The following is a 25,000-nucleotide window of genomic DNA, read 5'->3' on the forward strand; positions in this document are numbered from 1 at the left end:
AGTACACTGAAGAGATTATCTCAGAGTGTTCAGAATTACGATATTGAAGAGATTAGAGGAGCATGCCAAGTTTGTTAACTATGATTTTGGAGATTTAATGAATTGGACAGCGATTTCTTTCTTTTAATGCTAAGAGTCAGGTTGTGTTTTCATGTTTCGTAACAAGTTAATATGAGTTTTGTTGGTATTTGGAACTGATTAAGTGAGTTAACAAAGTGATTAGGGTAATATAAGAAACATATAAAGGTAAGAATGAAAATAAAATGAAAAAATAAAGGTCTTAAGTGTAGAGGGGCTTAATTAAAAAAAACTTAAGACACGAGGATTAAATCTTGCTTCTCCAAAAACTTGAGATAGTCATAGCCATAATCCGATCTTATAATCTATAAGGGTTAGATGGTGTTTTTCAAACGATATTGGTATGTATTTCCGACATGGATGGTAATAAGAACCATATCACGATATGAGAGGATAAAAAAAAAGTTTATTAGAGCTAAATTAAATATTTATTTAATAATAAAATAATTCACTACTCTTTATGGTAAGAATATGTAAGTCATTGTATATCTAACTCAATTTGAATTTTGTACTAATATCCTGTGTAAATTAAATTGAGACTTGAGAGTGTGTTTGGTAAAATAATATATGATATTTTTAAAAAATATTTTTAAATTAAAAATATATTTTTTTTACATCAGCAAATCATAACTATAAAAAAATATATTAATTTAATAATTTTTCGAGCAAAAAAAATATAAGAAACACTGTGACAACCAAAAATTTCACAATATTAAATAAGTTAAGTCAATTATGAGATAGGTAATCAACAATTAAATTTGTGAATTGCATTGTATTTTTTGTACTAGCTAACAAGATTTAAATGTTTATAATACAATTAAATTTGGTGAGAGCAAGTGAGTTAATCATAATTGTGTCTTCTGAACTTTAATGTGTTTCTTTTTACTCCGTATATACATATATAGAAATTTATAATGAGAATAGTGTTGTCAGTATTGCTAATTTTTTGTTTAAAAATATATTAAAATAATTATTTTTTTAAAATAAAACGTATTTAGAAACAAATATTACTGTATTTAAAGACACCGAGCTCATGGATATGTCGTGGTCTAACATCCATGAACAACTCTTTCAATGTAAAATGAAACGACACCTATCTTTAGCTAGCCAGTTTAAGGTTTGCCGAGCAACATAGTTTGACGTCAACCTACCATGTAGCAAAAATCTCTTCATCAAGGGAGGAAAGGTGCCCCAATCAAGGATGAGTTGATTCTAGTTAAACTAGGCTTGGTATTTAGAGTTTGTTTGGAAATATGATTCTAGAACAGCAATCTTCCTCGCCAAAGTATACAAAGAGAAGAAAGTCTCACACGTCACCAGTCTACAAATATTGATCAACCTTTCATACCATGCAAGACCCATGAACTTGCTTCATACAAGCCTGGGCAAGCGTGGATGCCTCTCAGGTGGGAATTAAATTGCACAAACGCAGTGAGTGATTAGATACTTGGCAAGGAAATCAAATGAAAACATGTGTCTTTGGTAAGCATTATGCAATATATAGCACCAATAGATTTGGCTAAACCGATATTATTCCATAAAACTTTAGAAATAGTCTACAGCACCTGATGTGTTACATGTTATGGACAAACTCTATTTTCATTGAACAGAAAAGATACAAGGAAAAAAAATATAAATCTTCCGCTGTGTTTAAAGATGTATCAAGTATACAAAGTAAGTTGTTCTAGCATAATTACTAAAAAGCAAAAATGGCTGGATGGAATACAATGGGTCAATGATTAGCATGTCAAGCCCCCTCGAATAAAAAAAATAATATTTCAAGCGAAAAAAACAGGCCTGCTGTTCCCGCATGAGCAGAAAATTTTCAAAACTGGTGGCAAAATGGCGAGCTTGTACCAAAATTAATTGTTGGAAATATCATCTGTTCAGAGGTTCTAACTGAACTTCCATCAGTCCAGAATGTTGTTTATCTTTTTGTGATGACGCCCTGGCTGAATTCAGGAGGTCACTAGAATCATCTTCTTCAAGGTTACCTAAAACCCAATTGCTTCTTCCAAATACTCTGTCCCTCCTTCGTTGTTTTTCATGATATTCCAGATACACGACGATCATTGTACCAATCACGAACCAAAGAATTAATGCCCAGATATATCCATGAACATTCTCATCTCCATATCTATCTCCCAAATGCTTCATTCCACTGAAAAGTGCCGCAATTCCTACAATGATGGCAGATCTACCAACAATTAAGTGAAAATACTCCCAGAGACGCCTTTTTGAGGAAACCTCCTCTGCATTAGCAGATTTTTTAGGCCTCATGGTGGCATTCACTGGTTGTGCACATGCCAGAAATATAGCAGCAAGCCCAAACTTAACATGAGCTGAGCTGATATTGAGGCCCCGAAGCTCAGCCACTGCAAAAAGAAGGCCAAGTAGGAGAATTGCTAAACCTGAGTACTGCAAGGAAACATGAATCTGGTACCAGCTATCCCCCTTCACATGCTTCAAGTATCTAGCAGCCAAAATTCCACCAGGAAGCAAAATACCCCATGAAAGGAACATCATGAACCCATGTACAGCTAACACCGGCCGTAAATCTTGCTCTGCTTCTGCAGAACCACCCATAAGCAACACCCGTATAGGCCTGTGGCTAGTTTCAGAATGCATATTCTTCTCATTTAGGTGTTCATCTGACCATTTAGTGCCCAATGCCCATATGACCTTCAGAGGAGTTGTGGGATCAATAATATTTTTACACTCTACCCGATCATTGTGACTACATGGTTTTAAAGGTCGTATAAACTCGAAGGTAATGATCCCATTTTCCGACTTGCACCTTATATTGGTCAAATTCTCATTTGTTGGATGCACCCTTGAAGCATCCCTTCCATCAATCCAGTATGAATTGACATGCCCTTTACCAGTATCATCAACCCAACCCACATAAGCATAGCTGTTAACCATTCCAATACCAAATCCTATTGCAATATAACCACTCTTTTTCTCACCCCGGGCAGCAATAGATATAGAATCTTTTGACAACGTCCAGAAGAATGTGACTTGCTGATCATCCAAAAGGACACTGTTGTTATACATATCAGACAAACCACCATCAACCACCTGAACTCTCCAACCCATCTTCTTCTGATACAAAGATTGATAGTACACCTGATCTGGGGTATTCCTATCTGGCTCCCAGATTAATTCCATTGGACTCGCCAGAACACCTTCAGCTTCAGGCCCTCCCGCATAAATAGTCTCTGTCTTGTTCCTCAATGTTGCATTACCACCAATCAAATCCGAAGTAATGTACAATGCCACATCATGTCCAGCTTGCACCGAAAACCTCACAGGCACCCCTCTTTCAACTTTCAAAACAGGAGCCTCCTTCTTATTAATGTACAAGACTTTTGAAGGGTTAGGTGGGTTGGGGTAATGAACTGCAGGACCAGTAGTAACAACAAGAGGCTTATTTGCATCTGCGATAATCAAATCCTGATCCTCCTTGTTTGCAGCATCCAAGGGTCCTAAACACTCATTCACCTGCTCAGAAACATTAAGCACCAAATGCCCATAAGTCACCGACATTGGCCCTCCATGATTCTGCGGGGAATAGTAAGGCCGAAAAGTATCGGGTGGCCTCATCAACCCCAAAGCCCAAATCACTGTCATATTCTCTGTATAATTCACCGGCAAATCATACTTCGTATCTACCGAAACCATCGGCCTTCTATACCTAATAAACGAAACCCCATCCTTCCTATGCCCATAAATCAACTTCGTATTGTTCACCAATCCAACAGGATCCGATCCTTCGTATATCGTATCAGGACAAACCCCATGAGCTGATCCATCCTTATTTATAGTACATTCACTATACTTAGTAATATAAAAATCATCAACAAAAGGCATTCCTTCCTCCGTAAACCCCGCCACCGCCACATCGCCACCAATCATGACCTCCGAATTAGCCTTCGGATCTGCCCACCCAAATGCCATATAATTCTGTACAGCAATAGCGGCCTCTAATCCTATATCAATAAAATCCCTCTCCACGCTCAAACTCCACCAAATCCTATAATCATTTGACAAAACCTTACAATTATCAAACATTGTCGTGACACTAAAAGGACCAAATTTGCCTTCCTCGCCCCTGCTATAATTACTTGCCGGTGACGGAGCCAAATCTGGACTCAATGTGGGAGCCAAATCCGACCCATTTGAGAGAATTACATGCCCAAAATCCGATTCAGTCAACAGGTCGCAGATGGATAGGACTTGGATGCGATCCCAAGTTACATTTCGACTCAATTTAACACTAAAACTAGCATTTTTATAAGTCTCATTGAGTTTATAATCAGAAATCATAAACCCATTTGTGAAATTATCAAAATCAGCCGCGATGGAGCCCCAAAAATGAACATCGGATCCTGATAGCATATCAAACTGAGAAACCCTGAAAGAGCAATCATCGACTATGGTTAGAAACCCACGTACTTGGTGTCGTACCATGGTGAATTTGGATTCGAACCCGACAAACGGGCTGGTTTTCGGGCAAGATGGACTCGTATCCGCATTGGAAACGAAGAAGAGGAAGTTATTGAAGAGAGAAAACCCTAACCCTAAAATTATTAGAGGATTGCAATTCATGAGGGGAAATAAAAAATGAAGATCCAATCTGGATCGGGTAGGATCCAATTGAGAATATATGGATTCAAATTTGGGTTCGGATCTGAGAGAGGAGTGATGAACTGAGCTGGAATGAGTTTATAAATGATTCTTAAAAAGCTTTCGTGTTCTGTTTTTCCAGTTCGGAAGGAACTACGGAGAGAAAATGGGGATGTGTCAGAGAAGGGGTATTTTTGTCTTAAAAAAAGATTTGATCGGTTGGAGGAGGAGACTTGCATTTTTAACATGATTACGGGTTTTAACTTTTACCGACTTAAAACTTAGATCGTGGGTTTGTGGATTTAATTTGGAGGTTAGCAAGTCTATATTAAGAAGACATTGGTTTAATTATTATTTTTTAAAAATAAATTAAAATAATATTATATCAAACAAATAAAATTTTAAAAAATAAAATTTACTTAATCAAATCTGACTTATGTTTGATCAAGTCACTGAGTTATAGATTAATTCATCAAATTTTTTATATTTAATTTTATTAATTTTTAAAATAATTAAAAAAAAATACTAGATTAAGTTTGATTGCCGAATCTATTCACCAACTCCATAATTAATAAATACAATTTTCGAAGTAGGAATCCTTTGAGTCCAAGCAAGTGCTAAAAAGAATGGAACTTGTTGATAGAATTTATATACTTTAATTTCCTAGTTTTATAAAAAAAAATTAAATATTTTATTAATATTAAAAATATTAAAAATATTATTTTAATATATTTTTAAATAAAAAAATAATCACTGTCATATTTTCAACAATCCATTTAAATAACAACGGAATATGCTTTCTTCGAATGGAAACCACGTGGTTGTTGGCGACAGCAATTGACTTTGGCACAGCAAACAAAAGGGTGTTAGCATTGGAATATGCTTTTATCATGTGCGATGTGGAAGTACGATTAAATTATGGGCATCGACATCAGCAATCAATTATTTAGTAGTAAGCTGGGGGTCAATTTCAATTGAGATTAGAGGTTAATTTCTTAACATCTTACTGGTACTGAAAGATGTTGAGCTCCATTTTTATTCATGTTATTAGCTTGTGATAAATTATTTTATTCAAAACTTTATCGTTTCAATTTAAAAAAAAAAACATAAATTTCTTGATTTTAACTCTACTGGATCTTAGATTAAGCTTTGACTAAATCATCAATTAGATTACTTTTAATCAATATTAGAAGTGATAAAATTTAAAACCAACTCGATTCAGACCATTTCAACCCGTGCAGGTCATCATTACGATGACAGTGGGTCATGTTTGAGAGGACCTTCAAGTCTTTAACCATGGCATCTGCATAGCCTTGCACCTAAAACTCTCCATGGCAGGACAGCTTTGATGATGGTCAAAAATTGGAGACTAAAAATGTTTTTCACGTTTTAATCACCAGGAAAGTCCTGGAATCATGTATATTTACGTCCATTCATCAAAAGCAAACGTGCTGGGGTCCATGAATGGATGCTTACTCGAAGGAGACCTAACTCATGGCGTGGGCCTTCAACTTTTCTTCATAATTTGGATTCTAGCCATAGTAAAATCCCCCCGCCAGTGTTGTGAAGCAGCAGGTAAGAAAGTTATTTTTGTCCACGACATTTTTGCTTTGCAAGGCGTCTACCATTGCATACACTGTAGGAAGCGATCCGATCCCTTCGTTTTATTGTCTTAAAATGGAATAGCATTGGTTTTGGGAAAAAATCTGGCCCTTGAAATTTGGCCACATTGTTGATGATTGCCTTTCTAGGTTTCCGAACTCGTTATCTCCATGCTGCAGATGCCATTCCATGGCTTCTCATGTATTCCAGCACCAAGATTCTCACTTCATCAACCCATAACTAAGCCTCATTGTATTTCAAGCAAAACCCATCTTCAACCTTGTCCATTGGCAAGGTTGAGTGGTCGATTCCCTTCGAGCTCAAATCCCGTTTTCTTTCTTTCAGTAACGTTACCGGACAGATTTCACAGAATGATAGAGGTAACTGGGTCTTTCAATGCTCTCCCGAGCAATCTGTGGTCCGGACTTTCTTAAGCATGCCTCATGCCTCTGAGCACGTCCCAGTTAAGCTTGTTCACTATTATCATTGCTAGCCACCAGATTCAAGTGCTTCAAGACAAATCTTCCATTTGACAGCCAGCAGGAAAACAGAATTGAACTTGAACTTGTTTGGCAGAAGACACTTATAAATACCTATGTGAATATAGCAACATCATCCAATTTACTTCCAGCAAGTGCAGCCAGAAAGGCAGAAACAATAATAACCATTCAACCAAAGAGCAGGCAACAACCGAGACTACATGGAGTACACGGACTTGAAGCCAAAACAAGGTCAGACCATATTGGGACCCGTGGAAGAAAGCAGCAATCCAGGACATTCTTAATTGCTGGTTAAAGAACCAATCTGTGGCAAAAGGCAGGCTTTTAATGAGCACTATTCCTACAGAATCAGACACTCAACAAGCAAGAAAGTGAAATTATCTGCTGGAATGCATAATTGGAGAAATATTGAGATTAATAGGTGATTGTCACGAAGCTTTGTTGTGCGGACACATTTTTTTATAAGAAAACTCTAGATGCATGTCCATAATACAAGTTTAAAATCCAATGTACTAAAACAAAGTCGGCAGGAAAACAGTTATCAACAGGCTAATCAAGAAGAAGGGGCGGAAAAGTTATTTCATTCATCGACTGGAAACATAAAATACTCCCGCTACATGTTGGTCTAACAAAAGAAATGGTCTCCTTTCACCAGAAAAAACAAGACCCACCGGGTGCATCAATTGCTTCTTGGCCATAACATGAACTAATTAAATTTTACAAGCTGAATCTGATATAGCGCGTACCTTTTCTAAACTGGCATGTGCAAAAGGCTCATTCCACTTCCTCTCATCCCACAGCACAAACTCTTCAAACCATGCTACTGAAACAATGAGAAAACTCATTTAGCTCGTTGAAGATGCCCATGAATGTTCTCTGTGATTGAATATGCCTATTGTTTTAGTAAGTGAAGAGGAACAGGATATCAAACTCACAGCAGTTCAACCTGATTATAATATGAATTCCAGGGGCTCTGAGAAACTTTGGAGGAACAATGTATCATATACAATGGCACCTCCACAGTGGACTTCACAACAACGATGAAAGAATTTCAAAGACGAGGAGAAGATGGAGAGAGCACTAAAATTCATTGATTTGCAAGTCTAATGATCACAGTATCGATTTCCAGAAATACTGAAATACTCCATATGAAGTTAGGATGGAATAAAAGGAAATTTCATTCTTTACAAAACAATACAAAATCAAAACTGAAGGTTTCCACTGCTAGTGCTACAGAATCTAATCTAATTGTTTGAAAATTTTAATCCAGGGAGGGGGGGGTATGAAAATACATGAATTCTGAAGGTCAATGAGTAATTATTTCGCCATCTAGGTTGCAAATATTGCAAACAGACAAACATCAAGAACAATGCACAGAAGCTCATAATAAAAGGAACTTCAAAAGAACGATTTGTGAAAAAAACTAGGTCTATTATTGAAACATTGATTGCAATAATTTACAAAGAGCCAAGCTACAAACTAGTCAAGGTTTAGGTTACAAGGAAGCGATTGAGAGAAGTCAACACTAGAACAACAATCTTTCTTGCCAAAGAATACAAAGGGAATAGAAAGTCTCACACTCTAGTTGTCTACAAATATTGATCAATCTTTTATCCTGATTCTTTTATTTTCTTCAGCTAGTATTCTGTCCATTCTCGACACCAAGACCGTACAAAACACCAGCATACTTCTTGGCGGAGCCACTGAAAAAGTTATCCCTCAACTTCCTAAATGTGCAGGATGTGAGCAAACTATCAGAGCCAGCTTGATGGCACACGCCAATTCTTTCCACCTCCAACAACTCCGCAAGCTTGTTCAACCCGCCATGCAGGCTATTGCAAAACTTCATCAAATGCTTGATATCATAAACCACTGGAAAATACATATTGATCAAGTCAAAGAATCCTGCTGGTGTGTCAGGCAAGCTCCTGCAAGTCAAAAGCTTAAGCAAGTACCCAAAATCATACCCGCTATGAAAAGTAACCCAGTGCACACCATCATTCAAAACAATCCCCGATGACATTAAGAGCTCACCAAACTGATTCACATCAATACCCTTTTCATTATTCATCTTAAAATCAATCCCGCATTGACGCAACAGCTCAATTGAATCGCTGGCAAAGATATCTTTGGTCACATTAAACTCACGGAAATTAAATTGCCAAATGCAAAACTTATCCGTCCCACAAGTTGGCAAATTCCCATTCTCATCCGAGAACGTAAGACCCAATTGGATCAATTTCAACATATCAACATTATCCTTCAAAGTCTGGTAATTATAATCATTAATATTCTTAAAATTCCCAACAGGGCGCAAAACCACGCCAGGGAACTCGGTATCCATAGCTACATAATTAAACTGGTCAACAATTTCACGAATCAACGCAAACTCCTCTTCAAGATTATCATTCCAGACCTCTCTAATTTGAATGGACTCTTCCTTTGGTGGTGCAATTGAAATTTCCATAAATAACAGTTCACAAAAAACCCAAAAAGTTCCAGACTTTACCAATCCCGGATCCCAAAAAACACAAGCATAAATACTTCAGAACCTAAGAACTTGAAAAGGGTCTGCTTACTTCAGTCCCAAAACGCTGTTCTATCAGAAACAACCCAGATCTGCAAGAAATAAAAAACAAAACACAAACATCGTGAATAAAAATTCAAACTTTATAGTAAAAAACCTTAAAAGCTAGAGTCTTTCAATCACTAGAGAACGTAAAGATCTAACCTTTGATGTGTGAAATCAAGAGTTGCAGTGAACAGATCTTGAAGTGGTGGTTAGTGATTTGTACTTCGATTTAGAGAGAGGATTTTGGGTCAAATAAGATTTTGAGAGGGAGAGAGACAGGAGGGTTTACTGCGAGGGCGTCTTGTAATAGAACCGGGGAGAGAGGAAGAGCGTAGAGGACATTGCAATAAAAAGGAAAGTGAATTGCTCGAAAGTCAGAAGGGGAATGGGTCAAAAACGAGGGCGTTTACACTGTATTTGCAAAACGCTTGCGTTTTGTGATTTCTTTCATTTTCATACTCTTTGAGTCTTCGCATCAAAAATTGGACTTTGTTAACCCTTACAGAATGCATTAACAAAGTCTCTTTTTTTTTTTTTGTCCATCAATGATGCTTTGCTAGGGTTTTAGGCAAAGTTATTAATCCTTTTCCAATCAGGTCGAGTCAGGTCCAAGGGATCGTGATTTAAAAAGTTAATTTGCATTAATTAAAAGCAATCCAAAAACAAATTTTTTAAAAAGTTAAATTAAAAATTTTAATTAAATTTAACTGGGTTAACTTTCCCCTTATTTAATTTAAAATTCAAATAAAATCAAGTTTAATAATTAATAATACTTGTTTCAGATGAATTTTTAACTTTTTTAGTGATGAATATGTGATTTGCGAAGTTAAAATTATATAAAAAAAATGAATTGAGAATATGTTTAATTATTTAATAAAAAAAATAAGATTCATATTTATAAGTCAGATTTGCTTATCTTTTTAAAGAAAAAAAAAAAAAGTAAATTCGTTGTATAAAATTGATTCAAGAATATAATATAATCATAAAACTAGAAATAAAATATTAAAGATAGCAATGACTGTATTATTAAATTAAAATCTGTTTCCTCCATTACAGCTTTTTTTCCTCTTAAAGCTTCACTTGAAATTGTGATTTGAAAGTATTTTTTTAAAAAAATTTAATTTTTTTATTTTAAATTAATATGTTTTTTTATATTATTAAATTATTTTAATATGTTGATGTAAAAAAAAAAATTTTTAAAAATATAAAAAAATATTATATTCATATATTTTAAAATAAAATAATATTTTAAAAAATAAACACTAATACACTTCCAAATTCCAAAATACCTTTTAATCAAAGTCTTGTTGCGTTGCCCTTCTTAAGGTTTTCCAAGCAGACCGTGATGTTAAGAGCAGATTTTTGGTTCATGGCTAAATCACAGGAGAAAATGATGCATGTGATCGTTGCCACGTGGACATGTCTAGAAGTATCTTGCCCAACCAGCATGCAAAATTGAGTTAAAAGACTTTAAAAGTCTTTGAAAAATCAAATTTTGTGTGTTCCAAGCCAACTTCCAACTTCCAAGCACTTTTCTTTCATGGACATGGCAGGACACGTGGCTTCAAGTACATGACAAAGACATAAATGTTTTTATACGACGAGCGTTCACATCTTTGACCCCGCTTGAGAGTCTAGCGTGAATTGATAGTCGGTAAAATTTATTTTTTTGTTTAAAAATATTTTTATTATTATTTTTATATATTTATATCAAAAATAAATAAATATTATTTTAATATATTAAAAAAATACTTTAATAAGCAATCTTCACTATATTTTCAAACTCCACTCTTGAATGGTTTGATACTTATCTAAGGAAATATTACCTTCTATATTAATTAAAAAAAAACTGAGAATCCTTGTAGTGCTTTCTTATTCTGTTTATAAACTTTTGTTTTCCTTTGATTCAAGTGTTTTTTCTATATTAATTTCATTCTAAAGTTTTTTTAACTTTTTTTTAATTATTTTTTGATCAATCAAATCAACTAAATCATATTAACACAATTCTATATAATTTAATTTTAATTTTATATTAAAAAATGAGTTGAGTTGAGATATTTTGTTTTCATAATATTTTTTATGAATTAGATAACCTACTTTTGAATGGACTAAATCAATTAAATTATATTAAAATAATTCTTATATGATTATTCTTAAATCTTGGATAGTTAAAAAGTCAGGTCAATAGTTTTTTTTTTTTTTTTAATTTTATTATCATTTTTTTAAAATAAAAAAAATATTTTTTGACTGGCAAAATCAACCAACTCATGTAAAAACAACCTTAATATAATAGATAATTCTTTCATCTTTACACAAAACAATTACTTTGCTAACAGGGGTATATATTTAGATTTTATATAAACACTTTAAATTAGATTGAATTTGATGACATGTTCAGGATCCACCTACCGATGCGATCTGTATTTTAAAAAATAGGATTATAAATACTTCATCAACCCAATAATCCATTGATTAATTCACAACCCAGTAATCGTTCAATTTAACACCATAAAAGGAAGTTTCTTTTGTGATTGAATTTTAAATTTGCAACTTACATAAATACCGATTAAACTTTTCTAGGCCAAATGTTGATGGAAATGTGTGGTCATTCATGGGATTAAAAATAAACAAGGAGCAAGAATAACGCGACCCGAAATTTCAAACACACCCAAGAAACATTGCTTCACAACAATTTGCTCCTGCTTGGTAAGACCTGGTGAGATTAATTGTTTTTTTTTTAAAAAAAATACATTTTTCTTTGTCAAAATAATATTTTTTTAGTTATTTTTTAAATATATTATTTCAGTTAACAGTAGCTCATGACCCATACTTTGCAACCGAGTTGACATGTTTTAAGACTATTTGGTTAAATCCCATGATTTTGTTAAAGAAGTGGTGGGAGCTAGGCCAACAGTTTCGCTAAAATCTTATCCTTTTTTTGTTTTTGGTATTGTGTTGTAAAGAGCTTTTGAAAAGTGTATTTTTAGTTAAAAATGCATTAAAATTATTTTTTAGATGTTTTTTATTTTTATATTAATATATCAAAATTATCACCAAAATACTAAAAAAATATTAGTTTAATAATTTTCAAAGTAAAATGTATTTTCAAATACATGAGAAAAAGCTATTGCAAATCCAAAGACTCACAACCTCTCCTTTTCTAATTCCACCATAATAATCACCTCGTGGTTACAAAGAAGAAAGAAAGAAGGAAAGAAAAATCTTACTCCAATTTTTTTTCAATTCCCTTTATTTAAAACTAGAAAGATCTAGTTGACAATGATATCTAATAATCAAACGGCCTCTAAAGAACGTTTACATTATATTATATTATTTATTTAAACACACGATTTTCCCTCCATATTTTATACATCAAGAATCATTGAATCAAGCTTGCAAGCGACATTATAATTTCTTACTGATAAAGTTACTAATAATATAAAATGCTACGAGAATCATTTATAATCACATGGATCCAAATAAACTAAACACTATTAAAAAAATAATTAAAGAGTTGATTCGCTATTATTATGCAGATACTATTGCTTCTATAAATAATTAGTAATCGTGCCTCCCACTAAGAAATAATTCCCTCACATTCATTTAAATTTGCAACAAATGAACACCTTTTTTATATATATATTATTATATATATATAATTTGAATAGGAACAAAAGAAACTGTATGATTAAAGCCTTTCGTGGCCTTGGGGTCCCCAAATTGGATCAATGCACGCAAGGCATTATGTGCCTTTTCATCTGGTTATCATATCTATTTTAATATTTGGGTTCGATCCCGAAATAATATTGCTGTCTTGAATAAGATTTTTTTAAAGAATGTTGTCGTGTTCCATTAAAGTTTGGTAAAATTAATTACATTAATCAGGTTTTATTAGGTTAATTTTCTATGAGTCAACTGGTTTTACCGATTTAATTGACAAACTAATTCAAAAATAAATATAGGCAAAATCAAACTTCAATCCTCGGATTTAATAACTATCCATGCGATTTCCATCAACTTTTCAAACATTTTAAAGGGAAAAGAAAAGGAAATTTTAAAAATTAATACTATATATTAAATTAATTACTGCGCTGTAAAGCTCTCGTAGCTCAGTTGGTTAGAGCACCCGTTTAGTAAGCGGGAGGTCTTGAGTTCGACTCTCAACGAAAGCATAAAAAGTTGGTTTTATTGTAATATCCCATTCTACCCTTTACTCCATAAAAAAACAAATGCCTTGTCTTTTGTTTGCCTACATAAAAAACAAGAAAATCCCAGCCAATGAGGAGCTTGACTTTGATTTGTCTCCAACACTTTCCCACGTGGCATTCTCTCGTACGTCAAGAGTGCTAAAACCCGCAAACCTGTCTGGTCTCTCTCATCACTGAATAAATCGATTCTCGAATCTTAGCTTACGAACTACAAGTCAGGCCGACATTGTCTGTCCTGTCTGTGACGAAGATATCTCTATCTATCTAAGATTATTTCTATGGATTCAGGAGCCTCAAATGTCAGATTCAAGGTCTCGCCCCCCCCCTCCCCCCCCCCCCCCCTTTTTTTTCTGGACCATTTAAAGCTTTTGTTTGGCTGCTGAGAAAGTCAGATTCAGGAATCAGGTGGCAATTTATTTTGAGAGTGATTTCTTCTAAAAATCCTGATTCTTTTGCTAGCTACCTGTGGAGATTGAAGAGTCAAGGTACTTTTGGATGTGAGATGAGATTTGGGTTCCCTACAGAGACCACTAGACTGGACTCGAGGTGTCTACAGGACCTTGATCTTCTGGGGTTTTCTTCAAACCTCGTCAAATGATGGTTTTTTTTTTTTTTTTGAATTTTCAGATAGTTGAGAGTAAAATGGATGAGGGTTCGATGCTTGTGGTTCAATTAACTTCACTGCAAAAAGAGAGCTGTCAATGAAGCTGCAGGATTTTTGTTGCTGTTAGTTATTAGGAAGCTGATTTTGTTGACAACATGGATCAAGTACGGGAGACAATGATGCAACATGAAGCTTTGTTCAAGGAACAGGTTCGATCTACCTTTTTCTGTTTTCTTATCTGTTCGATGAAGAGTTCAGCTTTTATCAAGAACATAGATGAAAGTACGTTTGCTAAAGAAAGAAAGAAAGAAATAAAGAAAAATTACGAGGAGAAGATTCTTCTTAGGCCCTTTTACTTTGTTCAGTTTGGTTCAATGATCAAGTGCATTTCTTAAAGAACGTTATAAATCATAGTTACAAGAACCAATCAGGGATCGGCCCGAGCTGACTCACTGTTAAGCGGGCCAACCAAAGCCATGATTTAAAAAAAAAAAAAAAACGACTTTATTTTGGTAAAGAAATCCCAAAACAATGTTGTTTTTGTAAAAAAAAAGGGGCCGGTGCAAAGTAAAACCCGGTAGAGGCCATACTCTGGGTTGACGGATCATTGGGCTGACCCGCCCGGCAAGGCTGGGTAGGCCAATCATGGATTATCTCGGTGCTGACATCTCTATCTGCTGCATTGGTTTTGCTTTTCTCCAATTATTAGCTCAATTAAAAGGATGTATGAGTGAAATGAAATTTTTTACTTGTCTTATTTTGTGAAATGTTGCTGTTTACAGGTGCAGGCACTGCACAGACTGTACAATATCCAGAAAGCTGCGATGCAGGAAACAAGGAGAAGAAATTATCCTCAGGCTCAAGTGTTTGCATTTAGTCCTGAAAGTCTTGTGCTTGTGGACGGCCAATTTTGTGGTTCTGTTTTGGAAGGGAAACCTTTGAGGCCGCCGGTCTATATTGCTGGTCGAGCACATAAGCAAGATGCTTTGGGTCTGTCTTTGAGTCCCTTTTGCACACTCAAAGAGATTAAAGTTAGTGGTTCGTTATGGATTGATGGCATGGGGGCTGAAACTTTCCTCCCTGCTCATTGCAAACCTTTGAGAAATTTTGATCTTGAAAAACTCCCAGAAGACGATGCCTATGAGTCTTCTGATCTTGAAGGAACAGCAGAGGAATGGAAAGGAAGCAATTTGCCAGATTCTACTGAATCGTTTCAAGATCTTGGAAGCAGTGGTAAAATTGCATCAACGGGTCCAAAATCAGAACCATACAATAGTCAAGTTGGCATGGACTCATTTCCCAAAGATCCCATCACATGTTCTCAAGATTCTTCAATCCTGGAACCTCAATATTGTGAGTCAAAAGAACTTGATGAGTTCATCATCCAAGGACCGATTCACTTGGAGACAAACACCAATCCGGAACAGCAAGATCTGAACCTACCTGCTGTTGCAAAGGACTCGAGCAATGGCAGCAATAGCATTGAGTCCCAGGACGCAGAGTTCTGCAAGAAAAAAGATACTCGCGAGGAAGACCAGGCAAGCCCCAGCAGCAAGAAATTCTTCTTATCTGAATGCGAAGAAGTGGCCCTCATCAACCAAGATGTTTGGAGACCTTCAGTCTCCTCTACCAATACAGGTTCTGAAATCAAACAAACAGAGAGCTACGGACATTCAGACAGTGAACCTGGAAACATGACAAGCTCGGAGAAACCTCCTGTTGTAATAGAGGACAATCAGAACAGGAAGGGTAAATCAATCCTGTATGAAGAGTGTGAAACAACGGCAGCTGAGATTTTGCTCAGTTTTGCACCCAATAGATCACAGGCTGTTACTAAAAGGCATGCAATGGAAACTGAGCCAGGTAAATCTTATGGAGACTTTGCAACTACTGAAGAGAAGCCAAATTTGTGTCAGAATAGATGTGCAAACTTCAGCAATGGCGGTAGACTATACGAATCCTTGAGCTGGGAAAAATCAGCTAACTGGATAACGACTGTTAAAAGACAGCGGCAACTAGTTCCTGCAAGAATTGTTCCTTGTAACGTTGTTAATCTTGCAGATGTAAACATCACCTTATGAATGTCTCTGTGCAAATTCTAGTTGGAATTGGCACTTGTATTTGATGGATGTGTATCTATATTGTTAAAACGCATATACTAAACCTATCTCCTTTCATGCTACGAGCAAAGAAGAGTGACGCACCATATACTGAAAGATAAAAAGCTAGACTTCCTCCATTTTAAAAATTACAGTCCTTTAGTTTTAAAATATAATCTGAATGTCAATGATAAGAATTTAATTAACTAGGAAAATAAAAAAAATTGTGAAACAATAAATTCCAGGATTAACATGGGCATGATGTCGACCTTAGCTGGTTCAGTTTGCTAATCCTTACAAGAAAAAGTCTGAAATATGCTGATTAAATTTCAGTCTGGTCTAATAACAGGTTCAAAATCATGCTTGTTTTCATCAGACTTCTTCTTGAAGTTAAACTCGTAGATGCATCTCTCATGTCAAAGATTCAATGTGTTTTGACTTTCTGCAATGCATCTGAAGTCCAAGACAAGCACAACTCGGTATTTGTCATATGGATTACAAAAAACTCAATCTGATCTCCATCTCCATAACCTGCTCTCAAGATGCTGTATTTTCCTAACAACAGAAAAAATAACCATGTGGCCTGATCAAGAGAGGACCGAACAGAAATGGAGCAGCAGTAATCCATGGACCATTCGAGAAGAGAAGAACAGAAAACAGAACAGTTAGCACCCCTAGCAGCAATGGGGAAGAAACATCCAGGGCTAGAAGCAACACACGATCAAGAAGAACTCAGCAGGTCTGGAGGCAGGAGCAGTCGAACAAAACCTGCGACATCAACGTAGGGCATCGGAATTCAGGAAAAAACAAGTACATGTGTTGATTGTCTTCATCAAATTAGAAAGAAACTGAATGTCCATCAATCCCTTTCCAAATTGTATGAAACAGAAGGTAAGAGAAGCTGGGATAAACCAAATGATCGACGGGGACTAACCTAAGGAGTCCAGCAGGGGCCATCTCTTTAAAAATATATTCAATTTGATCTTTTTTAGTTTTATTTCAGTTTGATCCCTGAATTTAAAATTTATTCCAATTCCCATCCCCAAAGTATATTCTCAACCTATTAATTTAACAATAAAATGTTAATCTCTACTTGTTTAAATAAAAAAAATTCCTTAAACCACTAAGAATTAGTTTGTCTACTAGATCAACTAGTTTGATTTCATTGATAAACGAGTTCTAAATTTTTAATTTTAAATAGCATAAGATTGAACATTTATTTCTAAAATTTCAAAGCAAATTTAACTATTCTAGATATTTCAAAAATATTTTTCAGATTGTTATGATTTAATAGCTATAGAATAAAGATTTTTTTTTTGATATATTTTAAAGTAAAAAACACTTTAAAACACTCTCACAAGCATCAATCGATTGACAAGTCGTCGAGGACAGCACTAAGTTCCAAATCTTGGAACGACAAGCCGCAACAAGAATCCTGAAGAAGAAGCTCCTAAACTCTTCTCCATGCTTCCTTTTGCCTCTTCTCCAAGCTTTCAAAAACCCTTCTCTCTCTCGTTCTCAATCTCTCTCTCCCAAATTCCACTTCAATCTCTCTAAAAAAACCTTAGAAATGGCGTCAAAAAGGCTAACGAAATCAGCTTTAACCACCATTAAATCCACCTCAAAGCTATCAAGACTGTCTCACTCGCCTCACTCTTCACTCTCTCGCATTCGCGCAATCTCCTCCTCCTCCTCCTCCTCTTCACTGCTCGGCTCGGCCTTTTCTCGGCCTCTAAACGACAATAAAAATGTCGTTTTCGCCAACTTTTCAACGATCACTTCCACTCGCTTCTTTCACTCTTCCTCTCCTCGTTTCTCCTCTGCCACGGCCAGCTCCTCTCAGGTAAGTTTTTCTTTTTTCGTTATTTCTTTGCTATTATTGTTAGTATTAATTTATGAATTGTAGAAAATTTTATTTTTTTTCCTAATTTTTCGAGTTAATGAGAGTTTAAAATTGTAATTTAGTTAACTATTTGCTTGAATATTACAATTCGAAAGAAAGTTTTTTGGAAAAGCACAGTTTTTTAGAACTCGGAAAATTATGAACAGAAAAACAAATTTTTGGGTTGAATTTGGCAAATTAAATCACGTTTCACAAGTATTTGTAAATGAAAGTGACGGAAACATGGCAGAAATGTAATCTGTGCCATGGAATTTCTTGTTAGTGAGCAGCTAATATCTTTGGGTTCTCTTTTTTGTTTTTGCATTTATTGTTTTTTTTTTTTTTTATGTTTAATAATGCTGTTATGTAGTGGAGATATTCTTTTGCATGTGTGTTTTCACATGTTCTGATGGCATTTCTGTTATTTTCAGGTTGATCCGTCTCAGTTCACTGAGATGGCGTGGGAGGGGGTAGTTGGTGCTGTTGAAACAGCACAAGCTAACAAGCAACAAGTAGTGGAAACTGAGCATTTGATGAAATCCCTATTGGAGCAAAAGGATGGATTGGCGAGAAGAATCTTTGCAAAGATTGGAGTTGACAACTCTTCAGCTTTGCAAATCACAATCGACTTTATATCGCAACAACCAAAGGTGTGTAGTGTGCTTCAATGATACATTTGTGCATGCTTTTGATGGATATGCAATAAGTAGATGCAGGCTTGTGGTTGTGTTGGAGCGTGTGTGCATGCATTTGATGATTTTTTTTTTCGTTGCAGGTGACAGGTGGGACCAGTGGCCCTGTAATGGGTTCCAATCTCAGCTCCTTGTTGGACAATGCGCGAAAGAATAAGAGGGATATGGGAGATGATTTTGTTTCTGTAGAGCATATTGTTTTGGCATTCCATTTAGACAAGAGGTTCGGGCAGCAGTTTTTGAGGAACCTTGGGGTTAGTGAGAAGGATTTGAGGGATGCTGTTACAGCTGTTCGTGGAAATCAGAGAGTAACTGATCAAAGTATGAGTTTAGATTTTTTTTTTTTTTCTGCATAATTTTACTCTGATTCAACTATTATGTCAGCCTAGTTTATTAAGATTTAGCCGTTTCATCTGTATAATAGTGTAAGACATGTGCTTGTACAACTTCGACATGCATGTTGCTATGCAAGAATAAATCCTCTTCTTCTGCTAGCAACTTTTACTTGGTGTTATACTTCCTGTAATAATTTGTAGCCTATCCTTATCTGTTATATTCTTAATGTTCACAGATCCTGAAGGGAAATACCAGGCACTAGATAAATATGGGAGTGACTTGACTGAGCTTGCTAGGCGTGGAAAACTCGATCCTGTAATAGGTCGAGATGATGAAATTCGGCGGTGTATCCAGATATTATCACGCAGAACAAAAAATAATCCTGTTATTATTGGCGAGCCTGGTGTGGGAAAAACTGCAATTGCTGAGGGGTAGGTCTACTGTTCACATATAAGGAATTTAAATCTCATCCTTGTATTCGATGATTGCATGGAAATCTTAGTAGTTTATATTCTCGATTTGGGTACATTGATGGTTTGTGTCTCTGGTAGACACTAAGCTGGATGGAATTATGAAGAAAAAAAGGGGACTGTTTTGCATATTAGGCAAACACTGAGCTGGGTAGAATTATGCACAAATCTTTCCCAAAATGTGATATCTCTAAGTTTCCTGAATAATGGTAGCTACTGAAATTTGAGACACGGAACACTTTGTATCTGCTGGTTATCTAGAGTGTAGTCCATTTGGTTTGTCAACTTAATTGAAGAAAAACAATTCCCTGCTCATGTTGATATATCATGGTACAAAACCTGTAATTCATCCTTTGTAAATTACAAGCTCTCACCTATTCCATGGGCCATTCAGAAGGCTTCTTTACTATGATCTGTGTTGAAATATGCCATTACTAATTCATGTAACTTCACAATTGAGAATCATATCGAGAATCTTTTCTTGATGCATTGGTGAGTTAGATCAAAATTTTAGGCATCATTTGCAATTCTCTTTTCACTTTTGTTTTTAATGAAATTGTGTTTTATTTTTGTAGACTAGCTCAAAGAATTGTGCGTGGTGACGTGCCAGAACCTCTGTTGAATCGGAAGGTTGTTATCCTTATCTTCCTCTTTCCCTTGATTTCACATCCATTGTTTATTGGTAATTTGGTATGATTTTAAATTAGTTATGTTTGCTAGATCTTTTTACATTTTACTCTAAATTGCATCTTTTTTTGTATTGACTGGGTAAACAATAAGAATTTTTTTTAATGACTTGAATCAAATTCCTCTTATGGATTTAAATTGAAAGAGTTGGAAATCAAATATGATTATGAGGGATCTGACATATTGGAGTTCATATTCTGGTCCTGCAGATGTGCAATTAGATTCAGATTTGGATTTTGCAAGATACACTGATTTGTTTTGCTGACAAGCCTAAATTAATTTGAATAGAACTTTTTTATGCTTCAATTTTGTGTATGGACAGTTAATCTCCCTGGACATGGGTGCATTGGTTGCTGGTGCCAAGTATCGTGGAGAATTTGAGGAGAGGTTAAAAGCTGTGCTGAAGGAAGTTACTGCTTCAAATGGGCAGATCATATTATTCATTGACGAGATCCATACTGTTGTTGGTGCAGGTCAGTGCTGTGCTTCTGCTTGCTGTCTTCCTTTATTTACTAATAATTGCTATGCAGGTTAGAATTAACCAACTATTTACTTAGATGCACTGTTAGAATTGGTGGTTTTAGACGCTTAACGCAAAACTTTTGAGTTCATATTCACAAATTGTATGAGTTGGGTGTGTGTTTGCATGAGGTGAGATCAGCAGACACTCTCAAATTGGCATCTCAGTATGTAATTTTCTCTATGATGTCACAACTGTCTTAATTAAGAATTTATTCACCATTGACATGGGAGGCCTTCTTGATGATTTTCTTGCAGGGGCTACATCTGGTGCAATGGATGCTGGGAACTTGTTGAAGCCAATGCTTGGGCGAGGTGAGCTTCGGTGTATAGGGGCAACTACATTGAATGAGTATAGGAAATACATTGAGAAGGATCCAGCACTTGCACGAAGGTTTCAACAAGTGTTCTGTGATCAACCAGCTGTTGAAGATACAATATCCATTCTTCGCGGGCTGCGTGAGCGTTATGAGCTACATCATGGTGTTAAAATATCAGACAGTGCCCTTGTTGCAGCAGCAGTTCTTGCAGATAGATACATCACAGAACGTTTTTTGCCTGACAAAGGTAAAAATAAGTAACGAGAAAAAGAGAACTTTATTTTACAACATTGGACATAAAAGGCAGGGCTGGTTTCTGTTAAATTTTATGCATGCTTCTGTGTATGGTGATAGAAAATAAACTATTTCCAGAGTTTCAGCTTCAATCTTTAAAATGAGTACGAAAGGGGAAAATTTCATTTTTCTATGGACGATAAGTCTTGGGCTTGCAACCACGAAGGTGCAATTTTAAAACTTGAGAGCAAGCACTTTATGCAAAAAAGTTTTGAGTATTTGACCGCTCTATTCTCCTCCCATTAGTCCATTTCAGGATCATAATTGGATAATGGTATTCTTTTTCCATCTTTTCTTTCTTTTCATTGCCAATTTATTTGATGTATATTGATAGCGTGCGATCTTATTGACGATGCACGAGAGCAATTAAAGCATTGGAGTGCACTCAATGCCCTCTATTAGTGGTCATTGTGGTGGCTAGCTTGATATCTGACAAATAGGAAAATGAGAAGCATGTAACTGGAAAAGATGAGCACTCCTACTTACCTCCAAATAGAATAAAGTAAAAAAAGGGAGGTGGAGGCTGGGGAATGAGGAAGACTAGCAATTCACCTTTTGTTTTTTCAACTTTTTAAGGTTTCTAGGTGCTTAATGTTGCACTAGAATCTTCTACCATCACGGTCACTACCAAAAAATGTTTGATGCTGTACATTCTAGTTTTTCTCTGCCTGTGATCAGTTGACCTCTCATTATCTCTTTCTGATTTATTGGCCAGCCATTGACCTTGTTGATGAAGCGGCTGCAAAGCTGAAAATGGAGATCACTTCTAAACCTACAGAGCTGGATGAAATCGATAGAGCTGTGTTGAAGTTGGAGATGGAGAAGTTGTCTTTGAAAAATGACACTGATAAAGCATCAAAAGAGAGGTTGAGTAAGCTTGAACATGATTTGGAAGAACTTAAGCAAAAACAGAAAGAACTAAATGAACTTTGGGATCGTGAGAAGGATCTCATGAATCGAATACGATCCTTAAAAGAAGAGGTAAGTCTTTGTTTGTTATTGGTGGACTGACCTCAAAGTTATCCTCATACCTTAATTTTTTGTTGTACTTTTTTAAAATGCTTGTAGATTGATAGAGTCAATCAAGAGATGGAAGCTGCTGAGCGTGAGTATGACCTGAACCGTGCTGCTGAGCTCCGATATGGAACTCTAATGTCCCTTCAACGCCAGTTAGAGGAGGCTGACAAAAACCTTTCTGAATTCCGAAAGTCTGGAAAGTCTTTGCTTCGAGAAGAGGTGACTGATTTTGACATTGCTGAAATTGTAAGCAAATGGACTGGTATACCTGTGTCAAACCTTCAGCAATCAGAGAAGGAGAAGCTAGTTTTACTGGAAGAGGTGCTACACAGGAGAGTAGTTGGTCAAGATATTGCAGTGAGGTCAGTGGCTGATGCCATCCGGCGTTCAAGGGCAGGACTATCTGATCCAAATCGTCCGATAGCTAGCTTTATGTTCATGGGCCCCACTGGTGTGGGCAAAACTGAGCTTGCAAAGGCTTTAGCCAGTTTCCTCTTTAACACTGAAAATGCTCTAGTAAGAATAGATATGAGTGAGTACATGGAAAAGCATGCGGTTTCACGCTTGGTGGGGGCCCCACCTGGTTATGTTGGTTATGAGGAAGGTGGGCAACTCACTGAAGTGGTTCGTAGAAGGCCATATTCCGTAGTACTGTTTGATGAAATTGAGAAAGCTCATCATGATGTCTTCAACATTCTGCTACAGTTGTTGGATGATGGAAGGATAACTGACTCTCAAGGAAGAACTGTTAGTTTTACTAATGCTGTTGTGATTATGACTTCAAACATTGGTTCCCATTTGATACTTGAAACTCTCAGTAATACACATGATACCAAGGAAGTTGTTTATGATATCATGAAAAAACAAGTTGTAGATTTGGCCAGACAACATTTCCGTCCGGAATTCATGAATCGTATTGATGAATATATTGTTTTCAAGCCTTTGGACTCCAAGGAAATCAATAGAATTGTTGAGATACAGGTAATAATTCTTTCCTATAGTAAACTTTTAGTTCGTTGTTTTGATTGCCTTTCTTTTTCCTTGTTGATTTTTTTGCTGGGACACCTGAATGCATTTTCTAACCCGCCTTGGTCAATAGAACTTTGGAATCCCTGCAACATGTAATTCTGTGGGATTCTTGGGAATAGAAGGAGGCTGATTTCTTTTCCAGTTTAGTCACATTTTGTAATGAACATTCAGAGAGAGAGAGAGGCCATCTCTCTATGAGCATCCTCTCATTTGCTTCTTGTTTACGGACCTCAGACGAGTTGGTTGATGAGGTCCGAATTCCAAATTATCCATGGAACAGTGACATAGAGAAGGATTTTTTTTTTTTAAAAAAAAAAAACTCACATCTATAGAAAATAAGTAGTTCATCCATTTCAATGGCCAAGTTTCTAGCTTTTTGAATAACTTGCTGGTCTTGTATTGGACTCAAATTCATGAGCGCGGTTATTGCATGTTTCTTGCTTGATGGTTTGCAGCATTCACGATTAGTGAAAAGGTATGAGAGAGATTGATCTGTAAACTATTTGCTGGTCATGTTTCTTGCTTGTTCGGATACCAGTCATATAATGAATGAAGAATTGGTCCAATCATGTTCTGCTGCCTATTATTTCTAGGCAGGTTTGACTCTCCAAGGCAATGGGCTCCTGTCCTCTCAGTGTATGATGCATCTGAGGTTGAAGCATAATATATCTCTTGTTTGTGACACCATTGTTTTAAAGTTAATCAGCTCTTGTGTTCTTTGATACTCCTCTAATATGTTTACATGAATGAAAGTTTTAGAGACATAGGCCCCTGTGATTAAATGTGTGCTTCTTTTGTGTTTTGTTTTTTAATTGAATTGTGTCATAAACTATTTTGATCAGGATCTAACATTTCATTGTCTGTTGCTAGATGAATCGACTGAGAGAGAGGCTCAAACAAAAGAAAATCGATCTGCATTACACCAAGGAAGCCACCGACCTTTTGGGGAAACTGGGCTTTGATCCGAACTTTGGAGCGCGGCCAGTTAAGCGTGTGATACAGCAGTTGGTTGAGAATGAAATTGCAATGGGAGTCTTGAAGGGAGATTTCAAGGAAGAAGATTCGATTATAGTTGATGCTGATGTAGCTTCAGATCTTCCTCCCCAGAACAGATTGCACATCAGGAAAATAGAGAGCAGTTCATTAAGAGAAGCCATGGTTGCCTGATAGATTTCCCTTTTGAAGTTGTAAGTATGTAATGCTTCGTTTTGTTTTAGCACAAACTTTCTAGACAGTATAGCAAGTTACTGTCTTTTCCTTTTCCTTTTCTTTTTTGCCCATTGTAAAAAGGAAATTACCAAATAAGCGCTGCTAGTTCCATAGTTAAGTTCACGTTATTTTTTTTTTTAGAAAAAATAAAAACTTAAATCTTAATGGTAAATTCATCTTCTTGATTTAGGCACTGTTATTAAACCTGGCTCACTTGGTGGGTCTGGATCTCAAAAAAAGTCAACTTGAAATT

The 25,000-nt window shown here is 35.9% G+C and overlaps 4 protein-coding genes and 1 non-coding gene across 7 annotated transcripts; 3 read left to right on the forward strand and 2 right to left on the reverse strand.

Moving 5' to 3' along the window:
• Window positions 1-1,579: 1,579 nt before the first annotated feature.
• On the reverse strand, window positions 1,580-4,932 carry LOC118050227 (cytochrome b561, DM13 and DOMON domain-containing protein At5g54830-like). The gene has a single exon (XM_035060495.2). The coding sequence runs from the start codon at window positions 4,687-4,689 to the stop codon at window positions 1,957-1,959; it is 2,733 nt and encodes a 910-aa protein (XP_034916386.1). The 5' UTR covers window positions 4,690-4,932; the 3' UTR covers window positions 1,580-1,956.
• A 3,287-nt stretch (window positions 4,933-8,219) lies between these two features.
• Window positions 8,220-9,742, reverse strand: LOC118050226 (probable CCR4-associated factor 1 homolog 7). The gene is made up of 2 exons (XM_035060494.2): window positions 9,541-9,742; window positions 8,220-9,428 (listed from the first exon to the last, which is right to left on the reverse strand). The coding sequence occupies exon 2, from the start codon at window positions 9,274-9,276 to the stop codon at window positions 8,443-8,445; it is 834 nt and encodes a 277-aa protein (XP_034916385.1). The 5' UTR covers window positions 9,277-9,428; window positions 9,541-9,742; the 3' UTR covers window positions 8,220-8,442.
• A 3,737-nt stretch (window positions 9,743-13,479) lies between these two features.
• On the forward strand, window positions 13,480-13,553 carry TRNAT-AGU (transfer RNA threonine (anticodon AGU)). Its single transcript has one exon. It is a non-coding gene; the product is annotated as a tRNA-Thr (tRNA).
• A 373-nt stretch (window positions 13,554-13,926) lies between these two features.
• LOC118050225 (uncharacterized) lies at window positions 13,927-16,316 on the forward strand. Of its 3 annotated transcripts, none has more exons than XM_035060490.2 (3): window positions 13,927-14,135; window positions 14,217-14,402; window positions 14,976-16,316. In XM_035060490.2, exons 2-3 carry the CDS (start codon window positions 14,349-14,351, stop codon window positions 16,272-16,274), a joined length of 1,353 nt encoding a protein of 450 aa, XP_034916381.1. In that variant the 5' UTR covers window positions 13,927-14,135; window positions 14,217-14,348; the 3' UTR covers window positions 16,275-16,316. The 3 variants fall into 3 exon arrangements, with proteins under 3 accessions (XP_034916381.1, XP_034916384.1, XP_073265731.1); XM_035060493.2 differs by having other exon boundaries at window positions 13,927-14,074; XM_073409630.1 differs by having other exon boundaries at window positions 13,927-14,402.
• Window positions 16,317-17,738: 1,422 nt separating this feature from the next.
• Window positions 17,739-24,882, forward strand: LOC118050224 (chaperone protein ClpB3, mitochondrial). The gene is made up of 10 exons (XM_035060489.2): window positions 17,739-18,135; window positions 18,606-18,824; window positions 18,950-19,187; window positions 19,438-19,633; window positions 20,248-20,302; window positions 20,682-20,832; window positions 21,137-21,445; window positions 22,208-22,473; window positions 22,561-23,490; window positions 24,409-24,882. The coding sequence occupies exons 1-10, from the start codon at window positions 17,863-17,865 to the stop codon at window positions 24,703-24,705; spliced, it is 2,934 nt and encodes a 977-aa protein (XP_034916380.1). The 5' UTR covers window positions 17,739-17,862; the 3' UTR covers window positions 24,706-24,882.
• The last annotated feature ends 118 nt before the right edge of the window (window positions 24,883-25,000 follow it).

This window comes from Populus alba, chromosome 6 (genome assembly GCF_005239225.2).
Source record: "Populus alba chromosome 6, ASM523922v2, whole genome shotgun sequence".
Taxonomy (NCBI): Eukaryota; Viridiplantae; Streptophyta; class Magnoliopsida; order Malpighiales; family Salicaceae; genus Populus; species Populus alba.